Here is a 16,904-nt window from a genome sequence, read left to right on the forward strand (position 1 = left end):
GAGTTGTATATCACTTTGGACCAAAGTTTGGTGAAAAGTGTCTTCGAAATGAATTAATAAAGGCCTAAGTGTAAACATGTTCAGGTGCTGCTAGTTTTTCAAAAAAAAAACAATGTAGTTTTTCTTAGTTATGGGTTCATGCCACATATCTCACTATGAGATCATAGTTGCAAATAAAAAATAATAATGCTACAACTATAAATAACTTTCTTTCCACTAAACGTGCAACGGGAGCTCAGAAACCACACGACGAGGGGCACACACCTGCGGCGCTGCAAAGGCGTCAGGATGAGGACAGATAAACACGCTAATGTGACACGGAGCAAGAGGATGTTCATGATAAGGTGCCACACAAAAGGCTGAACGGAGCTCCGTCACAGAGCTGGTCTGTGCTGTAATGTGTGCTGAGTTCTTCACCGATTCGCAGCTCGTCTGGAGTCACAGCGAAGGGTATTAAGCAGCGACAGGCAGTGCACTGATACATGAGCGCCATGGAGCTTAATATTGTAGGTCGCCTTGAAAAAAAGCATCAGCAAAATTATTAAATATAAATATTACATAGAAAACTCATCTCTCCTACTCAGTCAAACAAAAACACGTTTTTGATGAAATTAACGGTGGGCTACTGTTTGCAAAAAAAAGAAAAAAAGTAGAAATAATAAAATACATTCCTTTATTTTAAAATTAGTTAAGGCAAAAAATTAACTTCATGTACATGAATGGTAATTAGTAATTACTATGTGTTATTTTGTGTTAAGAAGACAAAAAAAATAATTTTTGTGGTATGAAACGGTAAACAACTGTAGACCAGTATATGTACTTCCACTCACTACAGTAAAAATTTCCTGCTGTATAAATGGATGAATAATTCCAAGTCAGTTATTATGCAAAATAAACTTTTTTAAAACTTTAAAATAAAGTATAAGAGAAATGTTGTTGAAGGGCCTCTCCAGGTAGTCAGTTACTGTACAGCTCAGTTCTGCCACCTATTGCAGGTAAATATCAACACCAGAAACACATTTAAACACAGCTGTTGAAAAGAAAGACACAATTCGCTGCAAACCACAGTTACTGTGACATGTTGCTGTTTCCAGCCTGCAGTCTGTGTTGGTTTGTATCCACTTTCACAATCTATTTAGTCATTCTGGAAGGTTTTTGCCATGTAATTATTGTTTAATTTAGGTTTGTACCATAATAATCAAATTTTGGTGTGTTCTGTTAAGCCCCTTTACTGAAGGGCTCACAATTTTCTGGGCATCAGTGGTTTCTAATGAACAAGTTACCCCATTAATAAAGGTCAGTTAAGGACACCTGTAGTTTAATGGACCACAGCTGTCCTCTTTTTCCTTTTTCCAAGTTAGGACTTTACATTGCAACATAATTGGTTAATAAGGGGTTTACACTAAAGTTGAACATTGAGTGTCAGTGTACCTCTCCTTTAGTAGCAGACTTAAAATTCATATGGTGAACACGTTTTTTTTTTTTTTGATCTGCGTGGTTTACAGTGGAAGGAGGAGTCAAGTCAGACCTCAGCGCTACAGTATCTGTATATATGGAGGAAACACACAGAGATTCCTCTGATTGGCGTTTCCACACTTTTCATGTGTTCCTGTACTCCTCTCATAAGGCAATGCTGAGTGTGATTGGTGGCCGGGGGCGTGTTCTCCATGGGGGTCCAGGATGGTACAAAGGCACTCGCTCGCCCTGAGAGCTCACAGCTCAAGGTTGGGTTCGGAACTTTGCTCTGAGGACAGTTGGTTTGTGCTCATGAAGATGGAGAGCTGCCTGCTCATCTTCTCTCTCTTATCCCTGCTCATGTCCACCACAGCCAGTAAGTACCGTGTTTTACTTCTGCTCCAGGGCTCCTCTCACATGTCTGGATTTTAGGGGTCAGGGGACGACAGTCTGAAAGGTGAGTTAGTTTGTAGAGGCTGTGCAAACAGTAAATATGAAATACAACCTGCTGCAACACTGATGTTTTTAAATAGCTGTATAAGAATAAAGTATAGTACGAAGACACTGAATCTCCAAAGTTCTTGCAGGTAGTTTACTTACCTTTCTGTTTTTATGTTTGGTTTTACATGAATGGCTGCATCAGCAGTTTATTTCTTTTATTTGGGGAAAAAGTAGAAAAGCAGAAAAAGCTAGATGTTTTCATTTTGAGAACTTTTCTCTCTCTTGATAATTTTTGTTTTGTATTTACTTAGTGCACTTCTTTATATTTTATCAGTGTAATACTGTAAAGAGGCAGTGCGGTAATTAAGGACATGGACGTTTTACTTAGAAGACTGTTGGTTCAAGACCACATACCCCTCTGTGCTGTAGAACTCCTTCGAACTACTCTAGGTCACCTACAAGATACATGTATCAAATACCCATTGATGATGTCAAATTGAAAAAAAAAAATTAAAAACTGCTTTAGATAAGAGTTAAAGAATGAAGTAGCACATTTATGTTTGTTTTTAAATTAAAACAAATGACTTAATTATTAGGGGTGCAGTGGCGCAGCGGGTTTGACTGGGTTTTGCTCTCTAGTGGGTCTGGGGTTCAAGTCCCACTTGCGGTGCCTTTTGATGGACTGGCATCCCATCCTAGGTGTGTCCCCTCCAGCCATGTGCCCTGTGTTGCTGGGTTAGGATCCAGCGCACCATGACCGCACTTGGGACAAGCGGTTTCTCTGTGTGTGTGTGTGTTAACTATTACTAACTGCTTGTTCACATCTGTGGTGAACGGAGATTTTATGGATGCATAAAATAAAATGTTGCAATCAATATTTTTTGAAGTATTACTTTTAATAGAAACACATGCACTACATAGAATTTTGTGCAAAATGCTCAACAGACAAAATTACTGAATTAATTAAAGCACATAGATAAAGAAAAAATAAAACTGGGAAAATATACGAGTTTTAAACACCTCAAGAACTGAGTCCATTCCATTATTTTTTGTAGCAGTGTATTGATGAGATTTAAAAAAAAAATGTAGCTTATTGCAAGTATGTAGTTATGTGTGTTTCCATCTGTTTAAACTGACAAAGATCATCCTCAGTGTTTTAAATTAAAGACAAAATTTACCTTAGACTCTAGTTTTACGTGTTTTCCAGTAGGTATCTAGTAACATTAAAAAAATGAAATTCTTTAAGATTATTTAAAAACAAATGGTTTTCTCACTTCCTGAACTTATACTTTGTATACATACATTACTTACATATTGAATACAGTATATTCGTTGCTGGAGCTGAATAGATTCATTTCGTTGGATTATTACAGATTTTCATTGCAAAAATTAAATAATACAGTTAATTTATACATTTCAATGTAATGTGAGGAAGCTGAAGCATGATTGGGTAAAATCAGTAATAAAATAAAACTGATATTTGCTGAAATCAGAATTAAAAATATAAAACACAGATCTAATTTTATACAATATAAATCAAACATCTAAATGTCTGCAACATAACTAAACATTTAAACCAGATGTACCACATTTTTTTATATTTACAGTGAAATTCACTTACTGAATTGCTTGAAGAAGATCAAAATAAAAAATGTTTACAAAATATACATCTAAATGTGTACATCATGCATTTATATTTTGTGTTATAAAATTAAAACCTCTTGAACACTGGAATTTTGAGGTAAAAAAATCTCAGTGTAAAACTGAAAAATGACAGTAAAAGGCCAACAGATATAAAAATGACACTGATCTCTCTTGTGTTTCTTTCACACACTGTTACATCTGTTACATTTAACTGTGTTTTGAATTTCCTTGTAACTCTGATCATATCAGAGCTTTTAGGAAACTCAGTTGAAGCTCAAGATGAAACATGTAAAAGACTCCACTCGAGTCTCTGTGTCTCTTCTTCCAGACAGTGATGTGAGGCTGGTGAACGGAAACAGTCCCTGTGAGGGAAGAGCGGAGGTTCGTCATCAAGGACAGTGGGGAACTGTGTGTGATGATGGCTGGGATATGACGGATGCCTTAGTGGTGTGTAGACAGATGTTCTGTGGAGATGCTGTAGCAGCACCGCAATACGGTCACTTTGGAGCAGGAACAGGGAGGATCTGGTTGTCAAATGTGAACTGTGGAGGTTCAGAATCTACACTGAAGGACTGCGTACGCAGAGGATGGGGTCAACATACTTGTACACATGCTGAAGATGCTGGAGTCATCTGCTCAGGTAGGAGACTTTTCCTCTGTCTTGTTTAAGTTAATCATTTATTCTTGTTCCCGTTCATTTCTCCTGTCCGTTATAATTTGTTGTCGTAATTTGTCTATTTCTTGACTTTTCTGAATTCTCATGATGAGGACGATAAAAAGTTAGTTTTACATCAGTCACGAAGAGGATTTACAGTGTTTCTGTTCCGTTGTAATTTGACAATTATATATTTGTTCCTTTGCTTTTCTCAGTTTCTGCCAATAAAACACTGTCGGTGTGTAAATGTCTCTGCTTTGTGCTCTCGATAATCGATTATTGGTCAATAACTTGCTCGCTAATTGTCGCTCCATTGTTTCTGTTCGTCAGTGTTTTCCTGCACCTTAGGTAGGTGTTCAGGTTTAACTAATTAATGTAATACTGTGTGTTATATGTATGTATCTAATCTTGTATGTGGGTTTATGATGAGTCTCACAGTGTTGGATGGAATGTAAGTTTTGCCAGTTTTGTTCTTTCCAGTGTCACTCTTTTCTCTTGAATAAATAAAATGGGACAAATAGTTACTCTAACTGAGGGATGAGTTGAAGTGTATGGATCATATTAATTTTTAATATCAGCCCACAGCAGTGTTTGAATACAGTGTGTTTGTTAGGTTCAAGTTCAGGTTCCTCTACTGACTGAGCTCTTCATGTTCAGCTACTTGCTCAGTGTGATGAAAACAGGGATCTTTCAACGTCTCCACTTTTCTTTAACACACAGAAAGATCCGTGTTTCCCATTAGATTCCAGTGTTTCCATACATTCATAATTGTCTCTTTATGTACAGGAAGGGATTCATATTTGGAACAGAGCCAGTGATGGTTTTGCTTTCCATAGATCTGCTGTTTTTCTTCTCAGGTTTAGCTGTACGCCTGGCAGGGGGACCTCATCCGTGTTCTGGGAGACTAGAATTCCACCATAAAGACTCATGGTACACAGTGTGTGACCCCGACTTTGACCTCCAGGACGCAAAGGTTGTGTGTCGACAGCTGGGCTGTGGGACACCTGTACAGGTGCAGGGAGCAGCAGTTTTTGGTAAAGGGGACGACCAGGTGTGGAAGAACAAGGTTGAGTGCGGAGGTGATGAACGTGACTTTGGTCAGTGTTTACGATCATCCACAAAGGAGACAAAGTGCACTCATGACACTGATGTGGGACTGGAGTGTTTTTGTAAGTGTCTTTTTCAAGTGTCTTGATTTTGAAGCGAAAGCAACAACTTTGCAACATTTTACTTCCCGGTATAAACAGTAAAAGGATGTAATGGTATAAGATTAAACTGAAAATGTTTATGAATATTGATTAACAATTATTCTGAAAAATTTATCTTCTAAGAGTTATCAGTAATATAATGCCCTTCAATATTTCAATAGATATTTAAATGTCAGCTTCTTGAAAGTGTGTTGCTTTTTGATATTTCTTGTATTTCAATTTTCTCTAATCCCCCTGCACTTTACCCAGGGTACACAAAAGGCAGACTGGTGGACGGCCCAGACTCCTGCTCCGGGACGGTGGAGTTACAGTACCTCACTGAGTGGGGCACAATGTGTGATGCATCCTGGGATCTGAGAGCAGCCAATGTCCTCTGTCAGCAGCTGGGCTGTGGGAGCGCTGTGGCAGTGTCAGGACAGGCCTGGTTTGGAGAGGGCAAGGGTTCCGTCTGGGCTGATGTGTTTGAGTGTCAGGGGAAGGAGACACACCTGTCCCAGTGTGTTGTTTCTTCATGGAACCGAGCTCCATGCTCTCATGAACATGATGCAGGAGTCATCTGTACTGGTGAGGACCGCTGTGCTCATCACTGTACTGTAGGAGAGGAGTCACAGTCAAATGTCTGTTTAGAAACATTCTTCTGTAGAATAGCTCCGTTGACTGCAGAACTCATGAAAATTAAAATACTCTACACAGAATGGACTGCTGGCACTGTAAGATACCCTGTAAGAGATGCTGATGTTTCTACAGGATCATCTCTCTCAACCCTCAATGGGACGGTCCGACTGTCTGGAGAAAGTGGCTGTGGGGGTCAGTTGGAGGTTCACTACCAGCACACCTGGAGCAGGGTTCTCCTGGACTCCTGGAGCATCAGGGAGGCTTTTGTGGTCTGCAGACAGCTGGGCTGTGGTTCTGCACTGAGGATCTACAGCTCCTTCCTGTCTGGGACAGGGGACACTGATGTGTGTCTCACAGGGTATCAGTGCTCTGGGACTGAGTCTCACCTGGTCAACTGCAATGCTCCACATACAGTAAACTGCAGTTCCAGCCCATATGTGTCCATAGTGTGTTCCAGTGAGTACACAAGACTTCTACAGCCTATTCATAATGAATATTGTTTGGATATGGATGGATGATTCTGGTTATTTTATGTTAACTCTGTTTTACAAAACATCCTGGGTGTGTCCCCTCCCCCTTCAGCCTTGTCCCCTGTGTTGTCGGGTTAGGCTCCGGCTCACCATGACCCCGCTGTTGTAGACAGTGTGTGTGGGGGTATTTTACAAGAAGTTGGTATCTTCTTCCCTGTGTACCTTCTCCCAGAACACAGGTCCCTGAGGCTGGTGGGTGGTGAGGATGGCTGTGCAGGGAGGCTGGAGGTGTTCCACCAAGGCTCCTGGGGGACAGTGTGTGATGATTCCTGGGACCTGAATGATGCTCAGGTGGTGTGCAGACAGCTCCAGTGTGGGACGGCTCTCCGCTCCACCTCTTTTGGTCCAGGAAATGGATCTATATGGCTGGATGAGGTTGGCTGTGAGGGGAATGAGTTGTCCCTGTGGGACTGTCCCTCTGCAAAGTGGGGGAACCATGACTGCGTTCACAAGGAGGATGTAGGAGTTGTGTGTTCAGGTTAGTTCTTTACACAACATAAGACCTGGTAAACAGTGAAGATATTCCATAAGGGAGTGTTCATAATACCTTGCACTAAGATATAATCAAGAAAAATATAATGTATCAATGGTTAATAGCGCTTCTCTACACACTGCTTGTCCCAAACGGGGTCGCAGCAAACCAGAGCCTAACCCGGTAACACAGGACATAAGGCTGGAGAGGGAGGGGTCACTCCCAGCACAAGATGCCAGTCCGTCACAAGGCACCCCAAGCTGGACTCAAACCCCAGACCCACCAGAGAACAGGCACCAGCCAAACCCACTGCACCACTGCATTACCCAGTTCTTTGCTAGTTCTTATTAAAATATTCATATTAAAATATCAATTAAACGATGTCAGCAAATTGTATATCCAGATGGAAAATTCTATTCTTTCAGTTTTTGGTGATGTGATGTTGTAAAGACTGAGAGCTGACAAGCAGGATGGTGGACCGGAATGCAGGATCTTTTTTGCGATCAGGAGGGACAAGGCAAATATTGTAGTCAGGGACAGGCAAAGGGGCTGGTCGACTGGGGAATGTTATTTGGGGTTGAGAATCCAAATACATAGTCAAAAGGGGCAAAGTAGTAGGTCTTTACCCTGGGAGTCATGGAGCCAGGCAGGAGAGCAGGGGAGCGAGACAAAGAACAGGAACAGGTTCAGCGATCGCGTCACTGCAGAGGGGACCATTATCTCAATTGAGATTCCGCAACTGGAAGGCAGTAGTTTGGTGCCTTATACTTCCCCATCCTGATTGACACCAGGTGCCCTCATTTGGGGTGTGGTGGTTGTGACAGATGTCTTGTGCTCTTACTGATGTCAAGTTCTTGTCCATTTCCTTGCAGAGTACAAAGATCTGAGACTGGCTGAACGTTGCTCCGGGCAGGTGGAGGTTTACTACAATGGCACCTGGGGAAACGTGTGTTTCAATCAGATGGACACAAACACTGTGAGTTTAATATGTCAACAACTCAACTGTGCAAAGAGCGGGACTGTTTCTAATACAGAATCTCGACTGAAAGGAGCTCCAAATTGGCTGGATATTGTCAAATGTCGCCCACATGACTCCACACTGTGGCAGTGTCCATCTTCTCCCTGGGGACAGAATAAATGTGATGATGGTGAAGTGGCCCTCATTACCTGTGAAAGTAAGGTTATTTTATTTTATTCTTTTAGTTTCTTTTGCATTTGTTCTGTAGTTTTGTCCGTAAATTCAAGTCTGTATAGCTGCAGTGATCTATTCCCTGAAACGTAAGGCACCTGGCACGGTACACTCTAGACAATCACTCAGATAGATAGATAGATAGATAGACTTTATTGATCCCACAAGGGAAATCATTATGTTACAGCAGCAGAACACAAGTCTGATAAATACTTGCAATATTAAAAAAAAAAAAACATATAAAACAAGTGGAAAAATACAAGATAAGACTATAAATATAGAGTTGGAAGAATAAAAGAATCAAAAGTATATTAAATAAATGAAATAAAACAGTATGTAGTGCAACAGTATATAGTGCAAGTTGTGCAAAACGGTAATATAATCATTATGAAGTAGTAACAAAATGAACTAACAATAGTGCTGAATAGTTAATCTGTCACACAGAGGTGAGCTGTTGTACAATGTTATTGCAAACGGTAGGAATGATTTCCTGAACCGTTCTTTACGGCAGCGGAGCTGAATGAGTCTATTAGAGAATGAGCTTCGCTGTCTCTGCAGTGTGCTGTGAAGTGGGTGGGATAGAATGTCCAAAATGGAGAGCTGTTTGTTCAATGACCTCCTATTCCTCACCGACTCAAACGTCTCCATGTTCTGTCCAATGATGATACCGGCCTTATGGATGAGTTTGTTCATCCTGCCTGCATCTCTGGAATTGATGCTGCTCCCCCAGCAGACCACGGCAAAGTAGATGGCGCTCGCAGTAACAGACTGGTAGAAGATTCTCCAGAATCTTGCTGCACACATTGAAAGATCTGAGCTTCCTCAGAAAATAGTCTGCTCATTCCCTTCTTGTACACAGCATCAGTGTGGTCCCTCCAGTCCAGACTGCTGTTCAAGTGGACACCTAAGTACTTGTATTTCTGAACAGTCTCAACCTCCTCCCCCAGGATCTTTATGGGTCTGACTGCAGTTCTTGTCTTTCTAAAGTCGACGAAAATCTCCTTGGTCTTCCTGACATTTAGGAGCAGGTGATTCCTGCTGCACCACTCCACAAAGTTATCCACCAGGTGCCTATACTTCAACTCCTGTCCATCTCTAATACACCCCACCAATGCAGAGTCATCAGAGAACTTCTGCAAGTGGCATGATTCAGTATCATACTGAAAATCAGAGGTGTACAGACTGAACAGGAATGGTGACAGAACAGTTCCCTGTGGCGCTCCTGTGTTGCTAACCAAAACATCAGACAAGAAGCTCCCCAGCCGTACAAACTGAGGCCTGTCTGACAGATAGTCAGAGATCCAGGAGACAGTAGATGCACCAACACCCAACCCCAGCAGCTTCTCACTCAACAAAAGAGGTTGGATGGTATTGGATGGACACTCATTCACACTCATACTATCGGCAATTCTGAGTTACAAATGAAGTTGAAACAGCTATCTTTGATCTGTGGGAGGAAACCAGAGTACCTGGAGAAATTTCAGACAAACAGAAGGAGAACATAAAATATTTACACAGATTGAGCTAGACTTAAACCCTCATCCATTTGTGTAACTCAGGCAATGAGAAGAACTCACCCCACTTGTCCGTGACATTGTATCACCCTTGATAAATACATGAAAGAGTTAGATTGGTGGAGTTTAAAGGACAATTTTATTGAAACCCACTTAAGAGAGTGAAAAACGAAAGAGCGGAAGACAATGCAATGGTAAAGACACGGCCTTGTAAACTGAAACTTACAGTTCATGTCTCACTTCCTATTACTGTTATAATACCATTGAGGAATTACCTTGAATTGCTCTGGTAAAAACTACCCACCTGAATGAATGGATAAATCACTGTAAGGGAGTTTAGTAATAATTGCTTTGGACAGTTGCTTATTGTAAACTGTAAATTGCTTTTGACAAAGGTGTGAGCTGAATAAATATTCATAAGTGGACATTTTTGGGAAACCTTACTCAGAGCATGAAAATGAATTATTAAGAAAATAAATATGAATGACCCTGCAATGGGCTGGACCCCATTCAGTGTGTATGCTGCCTGGTTTGCATCCAAATTTTGTGGGATAGGTTTCAGACCACTCTGAAACTGCTGTAGAAAAAAGGATATTGAAAGTGTGTGAGTAAGTATGCATGACAAGGGTATTTTGACCGCAGTACCTTCCTGTATTTATTTGAATTAAGTTTCTCCACCTGTCTTCTTTCTCCAGAAAAATATGTGGCTTTGAAAGGAACGGCAACTCAGTCGTCCCAATATGACTCGTATGGTGCTGCTGGCAATGCTATTGATGGAAACAGAAATACAAAGTATACAGATGGGTCCTGCACTCACACCAATCAGGACTCCAAACCATGGTGGAGACTGGACCTGCAGGATGTTTTCACTGTGACCTCAGTGACCATCACCAACAGAGGGGACTGCTGCTCAGAGAGAATCGATAGGGCAGAGATTCGTGTTGGAAACTCCCTGGATGACAATGGCAACCAGAATCCCCTGTACACAGTGTTGTTATCCTTATTGGCATGGATTTTGAAACACTTTTTACCATCAAATGTATTTAATCTAATATGTGTAGAACTTTAAATGTATTTCACATTTCAGATGCGCAGTGGTTCCCTCCATCGCAGCAGGAAAGTCCAGTTCGTTCCAGTGTAATTGGAAAATGGGACGCTATGTCAACGTGGTCCTCCCAAAACCCGGCATCCTGACTCTGTGTGAAGTTGAAGTTAATGGACATGATAGCAGTGGTTGGTATAAACCAGAAAGGTGTTTCTGTCTTATTAGTTATTAAAATCTCAGTGTCACAGTTACAGATGTCTTACAATTTTTACATAAATCATAAGTTGCAAGGTGTTGATGACTGCTCCATGAATTAATTGCACATATGTAAAATCTATAGAAGTCCATTGTTCATATCTGAAAGAACTGTGGTTTCGTGGTTCTGACAAGGCTTCCCATTTGCTCTAGTTTGAGAATATACTTATTAACATTACATATATATTACATTAAAATTAACAACCAGAAACTATGTTCCAAGAGGGATGTGGTGGCACAAGGGCACAGTGGGTTTGACCAGATCCCGCTCTCCAGTGGGTCTGGGGTTTGAGTCCCGCTTGGGCTGCCTTGCGGTGGTCTGGCATCCCATCCTGGGTGTGTCCCCTCACCCTCCAGCCTTACGCCCTGTGTTGCCGGGTTAGGTGCCTGCTCCGTGTGACCCCGTATGGTATAAGCGGTTTCAGATGATGTGTGAAACTATGTTCTGGAATACATTCAATTCAGACTTGTCCACTATTTCATACTTTGTCAGAGTATCTTGCTACTCTGTGGTCAGTCACACTCTTATTTACCCTCTAGGCTACCTGGCCTTGAGACTGCAGGGGGGCAACAGAATGTGCTCAGGGAGGGTGGAGCTGTGGTCTCAGGGCTCCTGGGGGACCATCTGTGATGACTTATGGGACATAAATGATGCCCAGGTGGTCTGCAGACAGCTGGGCTGTGGGGCAGCACTGAAGGCTCATGGGAATGCTGCCTTTGGGAGTGGAAATGGTCCAATTTGGCTGAATGAGGTAAAGTGCTGGGGCAGTGAGCGCCACCTGTGGGACTGTCCTCACTCTCTTCAGGACCACAGGACCTCCTGCTCTCACAAAGAGGATGCTGGTGTCACCTGTGAAGGTGAGAATTGCTGTGCAGCTTTATTACTCTCAGCATGGATTTCTGTCGTATCAACAGTTTAACAAAAAAATCCGTAAAAGATATAATGACAGAAATTTCAAACAAAAGTATAATTACAAGTTGCTGTGTCTCGTTTTTCATTGTTAATGATTAAATTGTTTGACATTAACATCAGAACTGTTCTTCTGCAAAAGATCATTCATTAGAATAGTCGAAGTTAAGTTTATTTGGTAACAGATGGGGGGGGTCTAGAAAAATTGTCACATGACATTATAGTCTCTTCCATACCTTATGAAGGAAATTCTTTCCTGAAAAAAAACTTTCTAATTTGTCTCATAAATCAAAGATATAATTATTATTTTTTTCAGAGAAAATATTTGTGCTCTTGAACCCCAAAATTAAAACTTATTGACGCCAACATATCACCAAATCCCATTGCAATGGAAACTTGCTTCAACATCCTCTGCCTGCTGCTCAGGGCAATAATGATCATCAGCTTTCATAACACAACATAAAACATCTTCCTTCACTGATTTCTCTGTCATCCTGTATTCCTGGCTCATTCACCTGTTTTGTAGCTGCTACCAACCATACATTTAACCATTTTTCCCAAACAAAACATGCATACAAAAGAAAAAGAACCCTAAGGACAAAATTAACTAATGAAAAATAACAATGAATTCACACTGACACAAGTTGAGATGATTTGGATTGTCTAGATGAGGCCATGAATACTGAGATTATAACAGGTGAACCTAGAAAGCCAGGGCTAATGGAAGTTGCGAACTTCACCCAGCATGAGCAAATATATATTTATGTTATATTTATACTGTATTGAAGACCACATGGTGGTTCTGGTCTGTACAGCATGGTGGCCCAGTCGGTAGGACTGGTGTCTCATAACACCAATTTTGTGAGATTTAAAGTGGATTTGATCCCAGCTCGGTCTCCCTGGAGTTGACATGTTCTCTTAGTGATTGTGAGGGTTTCCTCTGAATACGTTGGTTTCCTCTCACCATCCAAAAACATGTATTTCATGTGAACTGGTGGCTTAGCCTGTAGAATATGTGTGTATACATGTTTATGTCTTTTATCTTTCTGTCCTGTATAGGTGGGTGAAAGTAGGGAGTTTAGTGTAACGTATTAAGGCAGATTAGATAAAAACATCAGTTAAATCCCACATTTTACATCTCTTTCATTACAGTTAATTTTAATAGACTGAAAAACATCTGCTAAAACAATCAATGAAAATGTCTTGTGCTGCTCAGCTTTGGGGAGGCACAAAAAATCTGTTTGATGAAATGTTCATTTTATATTGACTTTGTTTCAATTTGGCAGGGATTTCTTCTGAACTGACATCTGCTACAGGTGGAGTAAAATTTTTTGTGTAACTATTTTCAGTGTACATTTGGGTGACTTAATCATACCTACTACATGTATAATTATATGTACCCACCAAATAATTTCTTTCAGAAATTCCAGGAACATCCACAACTAAAACCTCAGCAAGACCAGGTATTTTCACTTACTTTTTGTGCATGTTGACAGTGGGCAGATGAATTACATACTTTCTGTGCTCTGGATCAGGAATATATTATGCAGCTCTCTCTATGTCACTCCTTCACATGCACCCAAAGCACCACGCCAAACACCCTTGTCCATCCCTCTTGTGGTGTTCCTGGTGCTGGGGGCTCTGCTCTTCCTACTGCTGGTGCTTCTGGCTGGACAGTTGTACCAGAACAGGGTTCTGAAGAGAGGTACAGAAGGACACTGCTGATTACATGATCTTTCATACACAAGCAGCATAGTTCATTTGGACAGATCTGGCCTTTTAAGGGCTTTTCGTAGAATGAAATGATTTTACTGTCTGTGTTTCCACCCCTACAGCCCTGTATCAGGGGGGTCTCACCCCTCTGCATGAGGCCATTTATGAAGAGGTAGAGTACAACTTGACCAGGGGAGAGATGTACAGACACCCCAGGAAAGGTGACAACATCTTACTCTCCTCTTCATATTTGGAAAGAAGGTAGCTAAGATAATTCTTAGAGTATTTACAGTATTTGGCAAAATGTTGTACTTTAACAATGATTCATTCATTATTCATTATTCAGGTAGGAAGTTACCATGGAATATTACTAAATGTAGTTTTGGCCCATGCAGATACTCTTTAAAAGGACAAAACATACAGTGGCTGGAAGGGCTTAGGAATTTTTAATTTAGGAATTTTTTAGAAAATTAAAAGAGTTTTGGGGTTTTTTGACAATTAATAAGCTTTTACTGATAGTGGGGACAATAAGAAAAAAGTTGAAAAGTGCCTAGAAGGTAAACACTGCAAACCCTCTTGTGAAAAGCTATAGGAGACTAAGAAAAGAAAATATTTTTTTTTTATTTTCAGTGATTTTAATTTAGTTTTAACTGTAACATAATATAATGTTAATAAAGCATAATAAAATAATAATGCAACAAACTTCACAACCTAATTTTTATTTCTGAAAGAGCCTGAAGGCCACTGGGATATTGGGAGGATGACGAGACATAGAACATTTTCATTTTTTATACCTTTATCTGAGGTATTTAAAGAACCTCACCTGTGAAAAAATGGTGGGACATCCATATTATATAATTCCAGTTGATTATGATTTAATGGTCAAAGTGACTTTAACCAGTTTTTACCTGCAGATCTTTAGATGAAAGACACGGCAAAGGACAATGATGTGGGAGCAGTTTTGCTGTTTCGAACTGACAGTCGAATATTATGAGTAGTACCACATAAACAATATTTACCAAGTGGTTCTACGGTCAACTTCCTCTTTTATACGGAGTCCTGACTGCAGAGCACATGTCAGGAGTGCAGCAGCAGCGCTCAGGGAAGGGGAACCTCAGGTGTTCTATTCTGAACGAACTTCACCAGGATTCATAACAGAAACCTTGGAGTTACAAACAAATTGAGTTAGAAGCAGACTAACAGACTGAACTGAGTTTGTAAGTTGAGGACCCAGTGTACTTGGAAATCTTTCACTGTTGAGAAATTCAGCTGTTCTCAGTTCACCATTATAAACTTGAATATCTAATGAATATAAACGGATACTGGGGAAAAGATACCCATACCATAAGGTCATGGTAGTGCATTTACCATATTTAATATGGTAATGCATTTACCATATTCTAGTAAAGTTTTATGCAGCTATTAATGTGATGAACGTCGGTGCATATGGTGAAGGAAAGAAACTAATTGTGCTTAAGAGCCACACATCTGCAGCTATGTCTCTTTCTGCTAATGCAATGAACAAATTGTATTTTCTATAAGATGTGCATCGCTTTGGAGAAAAGCGTCTGCTAAATGCATAAATGGAAATGTATATTTACAAAAAAACTGCAGAAATTTGCAGAAAACCACAATTTTCCAACGGTTACATGTGCATATTTCAAATGTCTCTAAATGAGATGATACCTTCTGTAGATAAAAATTATTAGTCTGGCAGGTATGAAAAACTGTTAGGCTTCCATCTGTAACCATGTGATGGGAGCTGAAAAACCACACGAGGAGCTCGCAGCTGCAGTGCTGTAAACGGTCCAGATGAGAGACAGCAGCCAATAGGGAGGAAGAGGATGTTGGTGATAAGAGTGTCAGTTAGCATTCCTGGGTGTGGGCGGTAGCTGCTCGAACCTCACACATCCTGTCTTCTCTCAGTGTGTGAGGCATCAGCAGAGAGAACTTCACGTATCTTCTGTCTGAGGACAGGACTGAGTGTATGTCTCCTTCACAGGAAGTGTCCTGTCTGAGGATGTGCCCTCTGGGTATGAAGATGTGGAGGACAGTGAGGGAGACCCCCTCTCAGGTAGGGGGCTTGTTGTGTGTGTCTGTGTGTGTGTGTGTGTGTGTGTGTGTGTGTGTGTGTGTGTGCTCTAATTAAACTGGAACCATTACTGATAGTCCAATTGTCTTTTTGTGTATTATTTCAGAATATTTTAATCATAATTAAAAGGCAAACACAATTTTCTTTTTTTATTACTCTCAGGGACAGATGAGAAGAAAGAATACTATGACGATGCCTTTCCTCTGGAGAGGAGTGCTGGTGGGTTTCCGTTGGGGGCTGCAGGTCATTCCAGGGTATCACCAATATCAGTGAATAATCTGCAAACATAATCAGTCATTATAATAAAAGATGCTGCTCTTTATTAACAAAGGATGAATTCAGTCTAGAGTGACTTTTTTGAGAACAGCAGTTAAGAAAGAATGAACGGAAGTGACACTAAAACTGCTATTAGAAACAAGCAGTTTTTCTCTTTCGAGGTTCAAATCTTATTAATTTATGTATTAAATAGGATTAAATATATTAATATTTTCATCATTTTGTCACAGTGGAGACTTGTTCATAACAGGCTGAATTGATCCTTCATGTCCTCTCCAGAATGTATGATTTATTAATTACATCAACAAGCTTTCCAAATGAAAAACCAGTTCAGTTAATGTTAATTAATATTTATATTATGTGATAATAATATCATGATAGTTATGCGAGTTTTGACAGAACTGAACTTCTTTTAATATAAAAGTATCTCACCACACACGAAATGTGTTACCTTTAATATCCTTAAAGAACCAAGTGGCTTCTCTGTTCCACGTTCAGGACTGATGGGGACAGAAGACACAGCGGAGGACTATGATGATGCTGTGGCTGTAGAACAGAGTCGACATTTTTTACCAGGTGAGTTTCTCTTTACACACAAGAGATGTGAGTTTCTCTTACCCCCATCTTCCTATCAGAAAAACTGGGCTTTTGAGAGTAATTTTTTTTTTTTTCATTTTCACAAGTACATTTGAAAAGAAAGCAAATCATTTTACTTTTCTACATTTCTATCACCCTCTTTTAAGTTTTTCATTTACTGTTTTAACTTTTTAAATCCATTTGTCTTTTGTAGCACAAACCCAGTACTGTAGTATTTTCTCCTAACTGTCAGCTCTCCTCTGTGGATTTCAGTTTAGTTTATTCTTGACCAGCCAGTTTATTGCCTACTTTGG

General features: G+C 40.3%; 1 protein-coding gene and 1 long non-coding RNA gene across 2 annotated transcripts; both read left to right on the forward strand.

Annotated features, from left to right (window-relative positions):
• Nucleotides 1–1,740: 1,740 nt before the first annotated feature.
• On the forward strand, nucleotides 1,741–13,000 carry LOC114910507 (scavenger receptor cysteine-rich type 1 protein M130-like). The gene is made up of 11 exons (XM_029251888.1): nucleotides 1,741–1,831; nucleotides 3,869–4,180; nucleotides 5,053–5,364; nucleotides 5,653–5,967; nucleotides 6,151–6,474; nucleotides 6,721–6,747; nucleotides 6,898–7,026; nucleotides 7,893–7,996; nucleotides 8,129–8,195; nucleotides 11,564–11,881; nucleotides 12,993–13,000. Exons 1-11 carry the CDS (start codon nucleotides 1,768–1,770, stop codon nucleotides 12,998–13,000), a joined length of 1,980 nt encoding a protein of 659 aa, XP_029107721.1. The 5' UTR covers nucleotides 1,741–1,767.
• Nucleotides 13,001–15,683: 2,683 nt separating this feature from the next.
• On the forward strand, nucleotides 15,684–16,533 carry LOC114910475 (uncharacterized). Its single transcript, XR_003797664.1, has 3 exons — nucleotides 15,684–15,720; nucleotides 15,901–15,957; nucleotides 16,513–16,533. It is a non-coding gene; the product is annotated as an uncharacterized LOC114910475 (long non-coding RNA).
• Nucleotides 16,534–16,904: the final 371 nt, after the last annotated feature.

This window comes from Scleropages formosus, chromosome 5, assembly GCF_900964775.1.
Source record: "Scleropages formosus chromosome 5, fSclFor1.1, whole genome shotgun sequence".
In the NCBI taxonomy this organism is placed as follows: Eukaryota; Metazoa; Chordata; class Actinopteri; order Osteoglossiformes; family Osteoglossidae; genus Scleropages; species Scleropages formosus.